This window comes from Oncorhynchus tshawytscha, linkage group LG31 (genome assembly GCF_018296145.1).
Source record: "Oncorhynchus tshawytscha isolate Ot180627B linkage group LG31, Otsh_v2.0, whole genome shotgun sequence".
In the NCBI taxonomy this organism is placed as follows: Eukaryota; Metazoa; Chordata; class Actinopteri; order Salmoniformes; family Salmonidae; genus Oncorhynchus; species Oncorhynchus tshawytscha.
Window position 1 is genome coordinate 1339225 of NC_056459.1, and position 19200 is coordinate 1358424.

General features: G+C 40.6%; 1 protein-coding gene across 3 annotated transcripts in view; it reads right to left on the reverse strand.

The window, feature by feature from the left end:
- Nucleotides 1–739: 739 nt before the first annotated feature.
- LOC112230019 (probable ATP-dependent RNA helicase ddx6) overlaps nucleotides 740–19200 on the reverse strand; it is a 51393-nt gene continuing 32932 nt past the window's right edge. The window contains exons 10-14 of one of the 3 annotated variants that reach the window (XM_024396237.2): nucleotides 16264–16380; nucleotides 15089–15152; nucleotides 11988–12089; nucleotides 11635–11856; nucleotides 740–793 (exon numbers count right to left, since the gene is read on the reverse strand). In XM_024396237.2, the coding sequence (XP_024252005.1) occupies nucleotides 11648–11856; nucleotides 11988–12089; nucleotides 15089–15152; nucleotides 16264–16380 (492 nt within the window). In that variant the 3' untranslated portion in view covers nucleotides 740–793; nucleotides 11635–11647. Of the gene's footprint in view, nucleotides 794–6172; nucleotides 7156–11634; nucleotides 11857–11987; nucleotides 12090–12870; nucleotides 12947–15088; nucleotides 15153–16263; nucleotides 16381–19200 lie in introns of those variants that run through there. The other 2 variants (XM_024396236.2, XM_024396238.2) reach the window with 2 other exon arrangements.

The window sequence follows — 19200 nt, forward strand, 5'->3', positions numbered from 1 at the left end:
ATGTCAAAAAAAGAGGCACTGAGTTTAAGATAGGCGTTGAAATACATCCACAGGTACACCTCCAATTGACTCAAATGGCGTCAATTAGCCTATCAGAAGCTTCTAAAGCCATACCATAATTTTCCAAGCTGTCTAAAGGCACTGTCAACTTAATGTATGTAAACTTCTGACCCACTGGAATTGTGAGACAGTGAATTCTAAGTGAAATAATCTGTCTGTAAACAGTTGTTGGAAAATTGTGTCATGCACAAATTAGATGTCCTAACCGACTTGCCAAAACTATAGTTTGTTAACAAGAAATGTGTGGAGTGGTTGAAAAACTAGTTTTAATGACTCCAACCTAAGTGTATGTAAACTTCCGACTTGAACTGTACACACACACACACACACACATTACCCATAAAAACGACAAAACAAAACAGGTTGACATTTTTGCAAATGTATTAAAAATAAACTGAAAGATCACATTAAAATAAGTATTCAGAGCATTTACACAGTACTTTGTTGAACACCTTTGGCAGCAATTACAGCCGATTCTTATTGGGTATGACGCTACAAGCTTGGCACACCTGTATTTGGGGAGTTTCTCCCATTCTTCTCTGCAGATCCTCTCAAGCACGGTCAGGTTGGATGGGGAGCGTCACTGCACAGCTACTTTCAGGTCTCTCCAGAGATCTTCGATCGGGTTCAAGTCCGGGCTCTGGCTGGGCCACTCAAGTACATTGAGACTTGTTCCGAAGCCACTCCTGCGTGGTCTTTCCCTCGATCCTGACTAGTCCCCCAGTTCCTGCCTCTGAAAAACATCCACACAGCACAATGCTGGCACCACCACCATGCTTTACCCTGGGGATGGTGCCAATGTTTCCTCCAGACGAAACTCTTTCAGGCCAAAGAGTTCAATCTTGGTTTCATCAAACCAGAGAATCTTGTTTCTCATTGTCAAGAGTCCTTTAGGTGCCTTTTGACAAACTTCAAGTGTGCAGTCATGTGCATTTTACTGATGAGTGGCTTCTGTCTGGCTACTCTACCATAAAGACCTGATTGGTGGAGTGTGGCAAAGATGGGAGAACCTTCCAGAAGGGCAACCATCTCCACAGAGGAACTCTGGAGCTCTGTCAGGTTCTTGGTCACGTCCCTGACCAAGGCCCTTCTCCCCCGATTGCTTAGTTTGGCCGGGCAGCCAGCTCTAGGAAGAGTCTTGGTGGTTGCACACATCTTTCATTTAAGAATGATGGAGGCCACAGGGTACAGCCAATGCTGCAGAATTCTTTGCAATCCTGTCTCGGAGCCCTACGGACAATTCCTTCGACCTCATGGCTTGGTTTTTGCCCTGAAATGCACTGTCAACTGTGGGACCTTATATAGACAGGTGTGTGCCTTTCCAAATCATGTCCAATCAATTGAATTTACCACAGGTGGACTCCAATCAAGTTGTAGAAACATCTCAAGGATGCTCAATGGAAACAGGAAGCACCTGAGCTCAATTTCAAATATACTTCTGTATGTGCAAACATTATGGAGTACTGTGTGGATTCAGGAAAAAAATGTATTTAATCCATTTCAGAATGAGGCTTTAACGTAACAATGTGGAAAAAGTCAAGGGGTCTGAATACTTTCCGAAGGCTCCGTATCTTGGGAGAAAGACAAGTCTAAATATTTGAATGGGGCCATGTGTCCCTGCCAACTACTTCAGTCCAGCGCACAAAGGGGGAAAGAAAAAGGAATCTCATTGAAAAGGCATTTATTTAACCTCTCTAGGGTAGGGGGCAGCATTCGGAATTTTGGATGAAAAGCATGACGAAATTAAACGGCCTGCTACTCGGGCCCAGAAGATATGATATGCATATAGATATAGATCCAAATAGATTTGGATAGAAAACGCTAAAGTTTGCAAAATTGTTCAAATGGTGTCTGTGAGTAGAACATAACTGATTTAGCAGGTGAAAACCTGAGAAAAATAGTAGTTTTTTGTTTTGTTTTGTAGTCTTCTATTCAATTCCATTACAGTATCCATTGACTTAGGACTCCATTTTCAGTTCCTATGCCTTCCACTAGATGTCAACAGTCTTTAGAAATCGTTTCAGGCTTGTATTCTTATAAATGAGGGAGTAAGACCAGTCTGAACGAGTTCATGTGCGCATGTGCATTTCTTGTTTACCTTTTATATTGGCGACATTATTGTCCGGTGGAAATATTATAGATCATTTAGGCTAAAAAACAACCTGAGGATTGAATATAAACATCGTTTGACATGTTTCTATGAACTTTACGGATACAACTTGGATTTTTTGTCTGATTGTTTTGACTGAGTTTGAGCCTGTGGATTACTGAAGAAAACCTCCGTTTTTGGATATAAAGAGACTTCATTGAACAAAAGGAACATTTATTGAGTAAATGAATGTCTTCTGATTACCACCAAGATCATCGAAGGTAAGGGATTAATTTTCTCTCTATTTCTGAGTTTTGTAACACTTCTGCTTGGCTGGTTACTGTTTGTAATAATTTGTCAACTGGGCTATGTTCTGGGCTAGGTATGTTCTGGGCTAAGTATGCTTTTGCCGAAAAGCATTTTATAAATATGACTCTGGTTTGTTTAACAAGAAGTTAATCTTTAAACCTATGTCAAATATGTTTTGTTTTCTGAATTTTTATAATGAGCATTTCTGTAATTGAATTTGGCGCTCTGCAAGAAAAAGATTCACCACTTATTTCAAGCTACGAAGCAAAGGTGAAATACCAGTAATTCAATGCACGAAAGATGTTGTGTGCCACTAAAAACATACGTTTGGTGGGTTTGTATCTAGTGAGAACATTACCACAGGCGTTTACGTCTGAGTAATTTATATAAGATAGACAAAAAAAAATAGGAGCTGTGTCTAGTGACATGCATGTCATGTAAACCTAGCTAGCTTGAGGCAAGGCAGAAGCAGTGTTACTTTTAAAAATCAGCAGAATTCAGAAATATTGCTGAGAAAACGACATCACTGTAGGTATTTCAAAGACCTGAGCCAGCTGGTTGTCATCGATAACAGATCAGGTTTAACCTAAACATGTTTTACGGTTTGGACAGACTGGGCCGCCGAAAGTGTGAGTCAAGCTGTGGAACTAGCTAGCTGTTGATCATTTAGAAAATGACAACTTTCAAGCAACCCAAAGCCATCGGCTATGTAGCCATTTTCTAATACAGGCATTTGTGTGATTACCCAGCTAAGGAAGCTAGCTAGCTATAAACACTGCCTGCATAAAATGTTTTGGTTTTTTATTTATTTTTAATCTATAATGCTAGCAAGATGTCCAGTTTCCAATCTGCCTGCCTGTCCATTGCACACAACCAGCTAGATATTTCTAGTACAGATGAGACATTATTTAAGTCGAAGTTGGATGTTAGTAGTGCTGTAGCAAAGGATCTATTATCCAACCGTTTGTGAATACATTTAATCTTAAAAATATATCATCTTAATATCAAACAAAAACACATGTAAATGAATGGGCTCGCCAACATAGATGCTTTCTTTACCCTTTGTGGTTGTTAAGGTTACCCCTTGGAATACAATTTCTGCATCCTTGCGGAAATCTAATTAACAATACAAAAATTCCCATCAAAAGCAGTCTGTTTAAGCATCCGCCGATATCACACTTCGGCATCTGCGGTGCTAGGTGGCAGAGTTAGAGCGGTGTTTGACAGACCATTACACATCCCGTAAAACCAGTCCTCTCACAAAAACATTGGTTTTGGATGCACACTAATATGTCTCCTCTGTGGAAAGCTGAGACTCTCACGATGGTGTTCAGTTTTAGGACGCCCACAAGCCTCACGACTCGTCTGAAGGTCCCCGGTATCAATAAATATATATATTTTTTAAAGGAATGGAAGTATATGGAGATACTGTAGTTTAGTGCCTAAAATAAGAGAATAAGTACATGTAATAAAAAAACTAAAACATTCCCTGATCTTTCTTACATCTCTCAGATAAAGGACTGAAACTTCTGAACAAACATCCTTTACATTTTTGGGGGGACTATGTTATTCACTGCCTTTCTTTGACCATATTAAAACAATTAAATATGTAGCTTAGAATTTGCTATCCAGATTTTCATACCTTTTTTGTACCATACTGGGGTATACTGTATTACCGGAAGTGCACACAAGGGGCACTATTTGAAAAATACAATAGATTTTTTGAGACTCACAAAACAATTTAGGCAACAAGGATCTTGAATGCATCTAAAATCAATGCAATCAAGTTTTGGTTTACTTAGAAAATTGACGTGAACTAGCAACTTCTGATAGACTGATTTCATTTGGACAAAAATGTTTAAGTTGCTCAGCAACCAGATACAAAAAAAACTAGCAAAAAGAGAAACATCCCTTTTTCAGGACACTGTCTTCCAAAGATATTTAAGATTTTTTACGAATTAACTTCACAGATCTTCATTGTAAAGGGTTTGAACACTGTTTCCCATGCTTGGTCAATGAACCATAAACAATGAATGAACAGGCACCTGTGGAACGGTCGTTAAGACACGAACTGCTTACAGACGGTAGGCAATGAACCTGTTTTGGAGGCTGGTTATTGTTCGGAATTTCGGATGACTGACGTGCCCAAAGTAAACTGCCTGTTACTCAGGTCCAGAAGCTAGTATATGCATATACTTGGTAGCATTGGATAGAAAACACTGAAGTTTCTAAAACTGTTAAAATAATGTCTGTGAGTGTAACAGAACTGATATCGCAGGCAAAAACCTGAGGAAAATCCATCCGAAATATATTTTTTTTGAGGTCACAGGTCATTTCATATGGTTGCCTATGGGATATACAAATAGATAGGACTCCGATTGCAGTTCCTATAGCTTCCACTAGATGTCTTTAGAAAGGGTTTCAGGGTTGTTTTGTGAAAAATGTGTAGTTTGAAGAACTCTAAGTACTCTCTCATTAGAAAAGTGGTCTTGTTGGCACGTGAATGAGGTGTGCGCACTTTGTTATTCATCATCCCTATTCAACATACTACACTCAGTCTTAAATATTATAGTTTATTTAGATATTAGAGTACCTGAGGACTAATTAGAAACATCGTATGACTTGTTTGGACGAACTTTACTGGTAACTTTTTGGATTTGTTTGTATGCATGTTGAAAGAGTGGATTACTGAGATCATTGGCGCCAACTAAACTGACTTTTCTGGATATAAAGAAGGACTTTATCGAACAAAATGACCATTCATTGTGTAGATGGGACCCTTGGGATTGCAAACAGAGGAAGATCTTCAAAGGTAAGTGATTAATTTAATCGCTATTTGTGATTTTGTGATACATGTGCTGGTTGAAAAAGTATTTTGGTGTGGGGCGCTGTCCTCAGATAGATCGCATGGTATGCTGTTGCCGTAAAGCCTTTGAAATCTGACAATGAGGTTGGATTAACAAGAAGTTAAGCTTTTAAATGATGTATTTTCATGAATGTTTAAAATTACGATTTTTGTATTTTGAACATCGCGCTCTGCAATTTCACCGGCTGTTGTTGTAGGTAGCGGGTTTTAAGGTCACAGTTATGACAACTTAGGACACTAAAGAGGCCTTTCTACTGACTCTGAAAAACACCAAAAGAAAGATGCCCAGGGTCCCTGCTCATCTGCGTGAACGTGCCTTAGGCATGCTGCAAGGAGGCATGAGGACTGCAAATGTGGGCAATAAATTGCCATGTCTGTACAGTGAGACACCTAAGACAACGCTACAGGGAGACAGGACGGACAGCTGATCGTCCTCGCAGTGGCAGACCATGTGCAACACCTGCACAGGTTCGGTACATCCGAACATCACACCTGCGGGACAGGTACAGGATGGCAACAACTGCCCGAGTTACACCGAACGCACAATCCCTCCATCAGTGCTCAGACTGTGCACAATAGGCTGAGAGAGGCTGGGATTGTAGGGCTGTTGTAAGGCAGGTCCTCACCAGACATCCCTGGCAAAAACATCACCTATAGGCACAAACCCACAGTCGCTGAACCAGACAGGACTGGCAAAAAGTGCTCTTCACTGACGAGTCACAGTTTTGTCTCGCCAGGGGTGATGGTCAGATTCGCATATATCGAAGGAATGAGCGTTACACCGAGGCCTGTACTCTGGAGTGGGATTGATTTGGAGGTGGAGGGTCCGTCATGGTCTGGGGCGGTGAGTCACAGCATCATCGGACTGAGCTTGTTGTCATAGCAGGCAATCTCAATGCTCTGCGTTACAGGGAAGACATCCACCTCCCTCATTTGGTACCCTTTACCCATATTTGTATGAACATAAGATTCAACAAGTTTACTGAAAATAAACACATTTGATAGTGAGAGGATGTTAATTTTTTTTGTTGCTGAGTTTATGTTCTGTGGAGGTGGGAAAAAAAGTTGAGTTCCAATATTAGGATAACAGTTGTGATTGGAGGAGAGAGGTGGGGGTTATTCGAATTAGGAACAACTCCTATGTTCTCCTCGAGCTCATTAATGAAAGAATGTTCATATTTGAAGATGGCAGAAAAGCCGTCTTTGGCAATGACAAGGAGTGGCAAGGAGTGGAATGTTAGCTAAAAAGAGACTGGTACCCAGGTTAGAATGTCTGCTGTAACCAAGAAGCTTGATCTTGACATCTAGCCACTTAGGAAACATAGTTTAAACAGTTTTGAAAATCAGTCAGTATTTCGAAATACCCCAGTGTACAGTATATCGCCCAAACCTACTAGCCATAAAAGTGGATGATGTATTCAGCAGGAAACAATACAACTTGGATCAATATTTAGCATGGTTCTTACTTTTCTTTTTAAGGTAATGTTCCTCAACTATCTCAAGTTTTTCAGCTGATTATTACCTTGCAATACCAGAATACAATCCAAAAAACATAAGCCTGTGTGTCTTAAGCCAAAAAAGGACTGATAACTCACTCTGATGCATTTGGCAAGTTACCTTTGGTGCAAAACAACATGGTTAAGACTATTTTAGCCAAAAAATGCAGGCATCTCTTAATTAAATAAAAAGGGGAACAAGAACAGGACATACAAATCAGCAAAAACAAATACATCCATGTGCCAGGTTCTGAAGATTGAGAAAAGATAAGTTGAAGAGGTGCCTGAGCTGCAAGAGCTGAATGTTGTGCAAAAGCCGGGTACATCCTGTTGTCCTGGATGGAAGATAAGGTGGCAAGGATTAAAAATATATGTCTCTCTCCCACACACACGCCCAATTCAATATATCCCGTATCCCTTTTATAGCCACAGTTATTTGATAGACAGAAGGAAGATGGTAATCGAGTCAGCTTGCCATCTGAGGAATTTAATATATTCCTTACACCCATCTGACCATTTCAGATCCAAGTTAGGGGTGACCTAAAATATTAGCCATTTTCACTGGCAATGTCAGACATACAGTGCATTCAGAAAGTATTCAGACTCCTTTACTTTTTCCAAATATTGTTACATTATTCTTATTTTCTAAAAATGGATTAAATAAAAAATCCTCAATCTACACACAATACCACAAAGCAAAAACAGATGACATTTTTGCAAATGTATAAAAATAAAATCTTATTTAACACAAGTATTCAGACAATTTGCTATGAGACACAAAATTGAGCTCAGATGATCAATGGAACAGGATGCATCTCATCCTTGAGATGATATGAAATAATCATCTCAAGGATAATATAATAATATAAGGATAATATGAAATAACACTTAATAACAAAAAAAAGTGTTAAATCAAAATACATTTTATTTGAGATTCAAAGTAGCCACCCTTTGTCTTGATGACAGCTTTGCATTCTCTCAACCAACTTCATGAGGTAGTCACCTGGAATGCATTTCAATTAACAGGTGTGCCTTATTAAGTTAAATAGTGGAATTTATTTCATACTTAATGTGTTTGAGCAAGTCAGTTGTGTTGTGACAAGGTGTGACAAGGTAGGGTTGGTGTACAGAAGACAGCCCTATTTAGTAACACCAAAGTCCTTACTTTGGCAAGAACAGCTCAAATGAGCAAAGAGAAACAACAGTCCAACATAACGTTAAGACATAAAGGTCAGTCAATACAGAACATGCAAAGAACTTTGAAAGTGCAGTCGCAAAAACCATCAAGCGCTATGATGGAACTGGCTCATGAGGGCCGCCACAGGAAAGGAAGAGCCAGAGTTACCCCCGAAAACAATAGTAGGCTTGATTTCCAACAATTACAAGACAGCCTACAGGAAGGAAGTGAGGGCCCTAGGAGTGTGGTGCCAGAAAAATAACCTCTCACTCAACATCAACAAAAGAAGCTGATCGTGGACTTCAGGAAACAGCAGAGGGAGAACCCCCCTATCCACAGACAGGAGCGCAGTGGATAAGGTGGAAAGCTTCTAGTTTCCGGTGTATACATCACCGACAAACTGAAATGCTCCACCCACACAGACAGCGTGGTGAAGAAGGCGCAACAGCTCCTCTTCAACCTCAGGAGGCTGAAGAAATTTGGCTTGACACCTAAAACCCTCAAACTTTTACTGATGCACAATTGAGAGCATCCTGTCGGGCTGTATCACCAACGCTTCACTGGGGCAAACTACCTGCCCTCCAGGACACCTAAAGCCCCCGATGTCACAGGAAAGCCAAAAAGATTATCAAGGACAACAACCACCCGAGCCACTGCCTGTTCACCCCGCTATCATCCAGAAGGAAAAGTCAGTACAAGTGCATCAAATCTGGGTCATAGAGACTGAAAAACAGCCTTTATCTCAAGGCCATCAGACTTTTAAACAGCCATCATCAGTCCAGAGGGGCTGCTGCCCCATACACATAGACTTGAAATCACTGGCCACTTTAATAGTAGAACACTAATAAGTTTTACATATTTTGTATTACTCATCTCTTGTATATACTGTATTCTATTCTGCTCTGACACTGCTCATCTAAAGGTTTTTATATATTCTTAATTCCATTCCTTTAGATGTGTGTTTTGTTAGATATTACTGTACTGTTAGAGCTAGAAACACAAGCATTTCACTACAACCGGAGTAACATCTGCTATACACATGTTGCCAATAAAATTTGATTTGATTTGCAGAGGATAAGTTCATTAGAGTTAACGGCCCAAATAAACGTCAGAGTTCAAGTAACTAACAACTTAACATCAACTGTTCGGAGGAGACTGCCTGAATCAGGCCTTCATGGTTTAATTGCTGCAAAGAAACGACCGCTAAAAGACACCAATAAGGAGAAGAGACTTGCTTGGGCAAAGAAACAAGAGCAATGGACATTAGACCGGTGGAAATTTGTCTTTTGGTCTGGAGTTCAAATTTGAGATTTTTGGTTTGAACCGCCGTGTCTTTGAGAGAAGCAGAGTAGATGAACGGATGATCTTCGCATGTGTGGTTCCCACCGTGAAGCATGGAAGTGGTGGTGTGATGGTGCTTTGCTGGTGACACTGTCAGTGATTTTTTTTAAATATTCAAAGCACACTGAACCAGCATGGCTGCCACAGGATTCTGAAGCGATACACCATCCCATCTGGTTTGCGCTAAGTGGGACTATCATTTGTTTTTCAACAGGACAATGACAACACACCCCCAGGCTGTGTAAGGGCTATTTGACCAAGGAGAGTGATGGAGTGCTGCATCAGATGACCTGGCCTCCACAATCACCTGACCTCAACTAAATTGTGATGGTTTGGAATGAGTTGGACCACAGAGTGAAGGAAAAGCAGCCAACAAGTGCTCAGCATATGTGGGAACACCTTCAAGACTATTGGAAAAGCATTCCTCATGAAGCTGGTTGAGAATGCCAAGAGTGTGCAAAGTTGTCATGAAGGCAAAGGGTGGCTACTTTGAAGAAAATAAAATATATTTTGTTTTGTTTAACACATGATTTCATGTGTTATTTCATAGTTTGGATGTCTTCACTATTATTCTACAATGTAGAAAATAGTAAAAATAAAGAAAACCCTTGAATGAGAAGGTGTGTCCAAACTTTGGACTGGTACTATATATAAATACAAATACACTGCTCAAAAAAATAAAGGGAACACTAAAATAACACATCCTAGATCTGAATGAATGAAATATTCTTATTAAATACTTTTTTCTTTACATAGTTGAATGTGCTGACAACAAAATCACACAAAAATTATCAATAGAAATCAAATTTATCAACCCATGGAGGTCTGGATTTGGAGTCACACTCAAAATTAAAGTGGAAAACCACACTACAGGCTGATCCAACTTTGATGTAATGTCCTTAAAACAAGTCAAAATGAGGCTCAGTAGTGTCCCTACAACGCCTGGGCATGCTCCTGATGAGGTGGCTGATGGTTTCCTGAGGGATCTCCTCCCAGACCTGGACTAAAGCATCCGCCAACTCCTGGACAGTCTGTGGTGGATGGAGCGAGACATGATGTCCCAGATGTGCTCAATTGGATTCAGGTCTGGGGTCGGGCGGGCCAGTCCATAGCATCAATGCCTTCCCCTTGCAGGAACTGCTGACACACTCCAGCCACATGAGGTCTAGCATTGTCTTGCATTAGGAGGAACCCAGGGCCAACCGCACCAGCATATGGTCTCACAAGCGGTCTGAGGATCTCATCTCAGTACCTAATGGCAGTCAGGCTACCTCTGGCGAGCACATGGAGGGCTGTGCGGCCCCCCAAAGAAATGCCACCCCACACCATGACTGACCAACCGCCAAACCGGTCATGCTGGAGGATGTTGCAGGCAGCAGAACGTTCTCCACGGCGTCTCCAGACTCTGTCACATTTGTCACGTGCTCAGTGTGAACCTGCTTTCATCTGTGAAGAGCACAGGGCGCCAGTGGCGAATTTGCCAATCTTGGTGTTCCCTGGCAAATGCCAAACGTCCTGCACGGTGTTGGGCTGTAAGCACAACCCCCACCTGTGGACGTCGGGCCCTCATGCCACCCTCATGGAGTCTGATTCTGACCGTTTGAGCAGACACATGCACATTGTGGCCTGCTGGAGGTCATTTTGCAGGGCTCTGGCAGTGCTCCTCCTGCTCCTCCTTGCACAAAGGTGGAGGTAGCGGTCCTGCTGCTGGGTTGTTGCCCTCCTACGGCCTCCTCCACGTCTCCTGATGTACTGGCCTGTCTCCTGGTAGCGCCTCCATGCTCTGGACACTACGCTGACAGACACAGCAAACCTTCTTGCCACAGCTCGCATTGATGTCCGATCCTGGATGAGCTGCACTACCTGAGCCACTTGTGTGGGTTGTAGACTCCGTCTCATGCTACCACTAGAGTGAAAGCACCGCCAGCATTCAAAAGTGACCAAAACATCAGCCAGGAAGCATAGGAACTGAGAAGTGGTCTGTGGTTATCACCTACAGAACCACTCCTTTATTGGGGGTGTCTTGCTAATGGCCTATAATTTCCACCTGTTGTCTATTCCATTTGCACAACAGCATGTGAAATTTATTGTCAATCAGTGTTGCTTCCTAAGTGGACAGTTTGATTTCACAGAAGTGTGATTGACTTGGAGTTACATTGTGTTGTTAAAGTGTTCCCTTTATTTTTTTTGAGCAGTGTATATACAAATAAAATACTGCTTTTTAAACAATTAAGTACTGGATCCAACTAGTCTTCTGAGGAATTTGCCATATTGCATGTCAGAGGGAATGACTCACCAGTTGAGGAGTTCTAGGGCTCCACCTGTTGGCGGCCAGTCTCCTTCAGCCCCTCCTCGCAATTGGGGTTGGTGGCGTGGAATTCTGCCACGTACAGGCTCTTGTCGATGCTGCCAGGGATAGGCTTGATGTCGGTGACCAACTGGTCCTCGATGGACTTCAGATTGAAGCGGTCTTCAGAGGTGATCAGGTTGATGGCCAGGCCCAGGTGGCCAAACCTCCCTAAGAGACAATATCACAGAGGGATAGAATGAGCATGTGGCCATGTTCTCAAAACAAAGCATTCAGAAATTACAAGAAGATAGAAAGCATTGACATAATACCAAAAGAAGCACATAAAAAGGTTTCCATACCTGATCGTCCGATGCGATGCAGGTATGTCTCAGCATTCTTGGGGAAGTCGAAGTTGATGACGACATTGACGGCCTGGATGTCAATACCTCTGGTGAAGAGATCTGTTTCAAACAGAAAACCAAACAAAATATTCAGTCGAATTCATATGGACGTGCAATATGCAGAATTTGCTCAGCCATTTCCTGGTTGCAAAAAGTATAAAATAGTTTGCCCAGGGCTGGTGAGACACAGCCAAAATATATCACTGTGTATATATATATATATATATATATAAATAAAACAAGTGATGGCATTATGTTTTTGAATGACAAAAGTTCTAAATGTGTTTGATGAGTAGCCCGTGACCCTACCTCGCTTTGGATTAGAATTAAGAGCTTCTGCTAAATGACTAAAATGTAAAATAATTAGAATATAGTGGGAACTTCGAACACTATTGTTTGACATGACAACAAATTAAAATATCAGATGGAATTATTGTGACAGGGTAGGAACCGAAGTGTTAAGTGTTTCCTAGGGGACCCTATAATCTTTAGCTACATTAAATGTTCTCTTAACTACTTCATGTAGCTAACATATTCACGCTTTGCATATTCCTCTGATTTAGCAGGCACTGTTGCACAAACATACTGATTTAGATCTACACCGTCACTGGTATTATCAGGCTGTATAGCTAGTTACGTTTGCTCTGACTCAGTACAGCCAGCTAACTAGCAATTAGCGGCTCACACGATTAAGGCCCAACTTGCTAAGAAAAGACAAACTAGCCATTTGCAGATGTAAGAAACAAACTAAGTGTAATTATAGAATACTAGTGGATTTTTTTAAGAAGCAAAGTGAGAACAGCATTGTTGGGATCAACAATGTTGCATGTGCTGCACTGACCATGCAGACTGAACGTAAGTGTCTCGTTGTCAAGAAACAACAAATGCGCTCCTTGAGTGACTGGGCGGGGATAGGTCTGTGTGGAAAGTGGCATAGATAGAGAGAGAGAGAGAGAGAGAGAGAGAGAGGACTCAAGTAGTGAAGAAAACAAAAAAGTGACACGGCGTATCACTTAACCAAACATTCAAATATCGTTACAGAATGTAAAAATCGAAACACAGTATACCGCCAAGTTCACCTAATTTTGTCACTGGCTGAGAATCATTGTACCATCTAAACCGCTGTGAAATATCTTTCCGATAACAAAAGAAATATTGTATTTTCAGCTGGTGCACAAAAAAAACTTTACGGGAAGCATAGAAATAGCACATGTAGACCAGATCTACTGCTTCAGACTCAATGAAAGTCACATTTCTGAGTTTGGTCGGGTCAGTGGTATAAAACCACTGTGCAACTTCACATGCATCCCAATCAATGACGACTAGCGTGGGCCAATTTCTATTGTAGATTCTCAATTTATTATAAAAAATGAAGTTAGTTCCGGAAGTATTCTAAAGGGTGATTATTAGGTTGCATAAACATGATTAGTGCTTCCCCTTCAAATCAGTTTTAGAAAATAAATAGAGGATAGGTTGCTGCTAGGGATGTGGTGGTCACCAAATTTTGTCAGCCAGTGATTGTCACACAAATAAAACTGTTGGTCTCACGGTAATTGACCGTGAATTAACACACACACATTTAGCATCTCCTGGCTTCCTAAATCCATGTTATATCGCCTACACCTTCACAATAAATACATTATTTTAGACAGGTCTAAAGAAGCATATGAAAAAAATGTAGTCTATTTCTGAAGAACAGAATAGCATACTTTGAGTTGTCCTTATGTTAGGTCCTGATGTGGCTATGGGCTACATTTAGCAGACAAGATTTGCTTAGAATTATTATTAAAATAAAAAGGATATTCTCTCCACAAACAATTTGAGGGAGTGTGCGTGCACATGCGGCTATTCTGTGTTGAGCGGTTAACAAAGAAATAGGTATTCCTATATGCTTAAATTTAGAGTTATTCATGTAACTTCAGTTCTACAAATGTTGGGTTTTTAATGATTTTTAATACATTGTAAGGCTGCATGATGCGACTAAAAAGTAGCTTGAAAGGCATGAGCGCTGCTTAGTTTTTTTTGCGCAAGCTGCACACACTACATCAGATCACTCATTCACAATTTGACAAGCACTTGACATTGCCTAGAATTTCACGGTGGCATCCCTTCGGTGGCCGTAACGCACCCTAAAAAAAAAATCCATGCCTTTTGCGGCCAGTGGCCGTTGTGCACCTCCCCCTGAGTGCTGGCTCCACACCAACCCCGCTAGATGTGTGAAAGTGTATAAGCTAATGATCCATCATGTATGACATTCCTGGGAGTGTGTAAAATTATATTTTGTATTACCATATCATTTTTGTCTGTTCTATAGTTATGTACTTGAAAATGTATCAATTGACCAATTCAGCACATTTTGGCAGACTTGATACAAAATATTGTCTGGTATTGCAAAGCTTCATTGGATCAATCTGAAACTTTGCACATACTGCTGCCATCTAGTGGCCAAAATCTAAATTTCACCTAAACTGCAGTATATTATGGCCTCTCTTGCATTTCAAAGATGGAACAAAAAATAGAAAATGCATATTTTTTATTTGTATTATCTTTTACCAGATCTAATGTGTTATATTCTCCTACATTAATTTCACATTTCCACAAACTTCCAAGCGTTTCCTTTCAAATGGTATCAAGAATATGCATATCCTTGCTTCAGGTCCCGAGCTACAGGCAGTTCGATTTGGGTATGTAATTCTAGGCTGAATTTATTTAAAAAAATATATATATATATTTATATATATTTTTTATATGAAAAAAAGGGTCAGATCCCTAAGATGTTTTTTGGCCACTTTAGTTGGGACACAAAATAATATACATGCCTAGGCTACTTGAGGTATGCAACTGATTATAAAAAGTCGCTAGAAACGGCACCATTTCTTATGCTGGGCATCATTTACAAGTGATGATATGATTCACTAGTGATAGGCTAATATTGTCACCCATCAGACTAGTTTTTCTGGACACAATGGTGCTCCCAAATTAATATTCTAGGTCGCACAGCTAAATATTTAGGAGCATATGCCAACATTTTCGCACTTTAGAGCCCCGTGGACACGTACCAGTGCAGACAAGATTTCTGCAGAGTCCATTTCTGAAGTCATGGAACACACGATTTCTGTACTCCTGTGAGGATTAAAAGAACACTGCATGAGAGCACTGAACACAACCTCAGAATTGCATATTTTCTCATGGCTCCCATACACAAACTCATATATTCCTCATATTTCTGTCCAAAGGTAGTCTCCTCGTTGGTCAGATTTTTCTCTTGTATGACAATAAAAACAAATCTGTTCATCATTAAATCTGGTATGGTGTGTAGACCATAATAATAAAAATCAGGAGTTGGAACCGGTTCAGGGAACAGAATCACAAATGAAAGTGATCTATACAGTTTTATTTTAAAAGCATGGGAACCGGTTAATAACATTTTACACATTCAGGGCAAGTCCCACAATAAAACAAAGCCCACTCTGTCACTCAAACGTATTCCAGTGTCTGCCTGCCAGAAAATCTTTGCCAGTGTGTGCAGGCAACCTGCCCCTCAGAAGCATAGTCTAGTAGCCTACTGGCGTTACAAGCGTGATTCAGAAGTTAGGAAGATATATTTTTAATTAAAGATTGAATGAATCTTTTCAATGCTAGTTAAGAATAATGTAGTGACCATGTTTCACATTGGATTTATTAACTACAGTAAGGTAAGACGTTTTTATTTTAATTCTGTTGCCGCTCTGCACACATAAGCTTGTTACTTCGAATAACATTCAAAGTTCCTTCATAGAAGCCACTCCTTCGTAGGTATAAATTCTATGGGCCTAATTCAGATGCATGTCATAAAATGCCCGGCGCTTCAAGCAAAGCCTCCTCCACCCTCGCTCGACCTGGCAAATTTAAGTCGCATCCTTCACTCGTCTGTCCAATGCATGTAAATAGCTTGCCTGCTCCATAGCAAGCTGATCTATCTACACTGATCAAATTACTCCAAATGTCGAGCAAAAAAATATATACAATTTCAGAAGTTTAAAAAAGGAACAGAAAGGAAAGATAAGCCGTTACTCTTTTGGGGATTAAATGGGTTCAGAACCATATTTTGCTGGTCGGAACAGTGAAAAAAAAAAAAAAAAAAAGAAGATTGGAAAATAATTTTGGTTCTAACCCCTGATAACGTTTCCTCTCCTTTAAAGTGGCTGCAGATTTTCCTCTTATAGGACAATAAACATTAATCTAAATCGATGACCTGCATCATCTTGGCGTGGATGTAGAAGCAGGAGTAGCCCAGCTGGGTGATCTTCTTAGCCAGCAGCTCAACTCTCTGGGTGGAGTTACAGAAGATGATGGACTGATTGATCTGCAACTGAGAAAGGAAATGTTAAAACAAACAAACAATCAAGAGATGTACTTCATATAGCACTTTTCATTATAATGAGAATCTCAAAGCCTTAAACAAAAACGAATACAGGGTTCTGGCAGGTCTTAGGCAATGGTTTAACATGAATGTAAACACATCTGAAGTGGGTTTAAAAGATCAGTGGCTGTGGTTCCAACTTTTCCCGGACATTGCAAAGAAATTGGCCTTTCGGCAATCTCAACGTTCATTTAAGGCTCAACGTTCATTTAAGGCTCAGAGTTGCTCATTGGAAATAAGATTAATATGTTCCATGACAACATTTGGGCCTCAAAAATTGAATGTAAAAAACCTCAAATGTAGCTTTTAGCTAGGAAAGTTTTTGTATTTAGTGTGAGAATTTAGACATGAGCTAGCAAACTTCGACAGACTTTCGTCTAGACAAACAAAAAAAGTTCCAATATTTACATAATCAAATCCTCTGTTCTCCTCAAACTCATTATAGAATATTCATATTTGAAGATGGCAGGAAGGCCAGTCTCTTTGGCTGGATTAGCTAAAGAGACTGGTTCCCAGGCTAGTAAAGAACAGGCTACTCAGGCAAATGGTGCGTGTTAATTAAAGTTAGATCAAATGTCTGCAAGATCACGATAGTATTCCTACATAGAAGCAACAAATATAAAAGCATAGAATAAGGTTACAGTAAGACAAAGACCACTGCATCGCTCATGTGGCCAAAACTCAACAGTGCGCGCCACTAAGCAAAATACATAGGTAGGCTATGCTAGTTTGTTAACACTATTTGCTTTAAAATTCACTCTCTGTACACCATTCAAAACACTGTAGCCTACTTTGAAACACTGTATAACTCAAGGATATCTAAATCAGGAGTCTGCAACCTTTTCTAGCATGAGAGCTACTTTTAAAAAATTTAAAAAAATAGAAATCTCCAGCTACTCTTTTTTCCCGAGCCATTAAATAGGCACATTATTCTTCCCCAGGTCCTTAGTGTACAAGAAAAAGTAGTGTACTGTTCTGCCAATATACACGGTCAAATAATGGGAAATAAAACAAAGGGGGGCCCTAAAAAAAAGAAATCAGACATGTTTGATATTTACTCAAACTATACTGCTGTATTTTGTTTAAATTCATTTTTGTTTTTCACTCTCAATATCAATTGTTGATAGAGAAACATTGGATGTTTTGAGTCCATGTCAATGGTGAAATTACATCAGAGGACAATTTATTTATAAGGCTGGAAGAGAAATAACACATTTTGATTGAAGTGTAAATCCCCTTTAATTGCACATCTAGCAAGTGAGGAATGTGCCATCTAATGTGCCGGTCCGGCGATGGTTCTGTACTGCTGCTGCTCATTTCATGGCGAAGTGTAAAAATAACAAATAGATACAAATGATAAACTTACTCATGGTATACTTCTGCCAGGTAAGCTTACTTTGCAATTAACATTTAATTGAGAAGGTTTGGGGGAAAGTATTTCTGTCAACCCAAAAGACAGTTATCACATCAACTGGCTACAAACAGAGTGATAGACAAACGATTGGCCTAGCGTTGTCCGGGTTAGGGAGGGTTTGGCCGGTAGGGATATCCTTGTCTCATCGCGCACTAGCGACTCCTGTGGCGAGCCGGGCGCAGTGCGCGCTAACCAGGTCGCCAGGTGCACGGTGTTTCCTCCGACACATTTGTGCGGCTGGCTTCCGGGTTGGATGCGAACTGTGTTAAGAAGCAGTGCGGCTTGGTTGGGTTGTGTTTCGGAGGACGCATGGCTTTTGACCTTCGTCTCTCCCGAGCCCGTACGGGAGTTGTAGCGATGAGACAAGATAGTAACTACTAACAATTGGATACCACGAAATTGGGGAGAAAACGGGGTAAAAAAATATTTTTGTTAAATGATGTGATCTGTACTGAAGATGCAAAAGCCATAACAGGGAGACATCGTGGAGTGGTAACATGCGTGCAAGCAGTTGCTCCCTACTTCACTTGGGTACACTGTAGCATCCACTGAGAGGCTCTTGCTGCCTGACAGCTTGAAAGACATTTTGGACACTACAGTGAAAATGGTTAACTTTGTTAAAGCAAGGTCCCCGAACTCTCGTGTATTTTCTGCACTATGCAATGATATGGGCAGCGACCATGTAACGCTTTTACAACATACAGAAGTGCTGGTTATCAAGGGGCAAAGTGTTGACATGTTTTTTTTTTTTTTGATTGAGAGATGAGCTTAAAGTACTTTACTGACTATAATTTTCACTTGTCTTTGTCTGACAGCTTGACTGATGACGAGTTTCTCACACGACCGGCCTATCTGGGTGATTTTTTCCCCCTCACCTGAATGATCTGAATCTAGGATTACAGGGACTCTCCACAACTATATTCAATGTGCGGGACCAAACTGTGGCGATGATTAAGAAGTTGGAGCTCTGTCTGCATTAACAAGGACAACACGCATGTCTTCCCATCACTGTATGATATTTTGTGTGAAAATGAACTCAAGCTTACGGACTATGTCAAATGTGATATAGCGAAACACCTGAGTGAGCTGAGTGTGCAGTTACTTTCCAGAAACGGGCGACACAATCAACTGGATTTGTTATCCCTTTCATGCCCTGCCTCCAGTCCACTTGCCGATATCTGAACAAGAGAGCCTCATCGAAATTGCAACAAGCGGTTCTGTGAAAATGTAATTTAATCAGAAGCCACTGCCATATTTCCGGATAGGGCTGCGCTCAGAGTATTCTGCCTTGGCAAATCGTGCTGTTAAGACATTTATGCCATTTGCAACCGTGTACCTTATGTGAGAGTGGATTC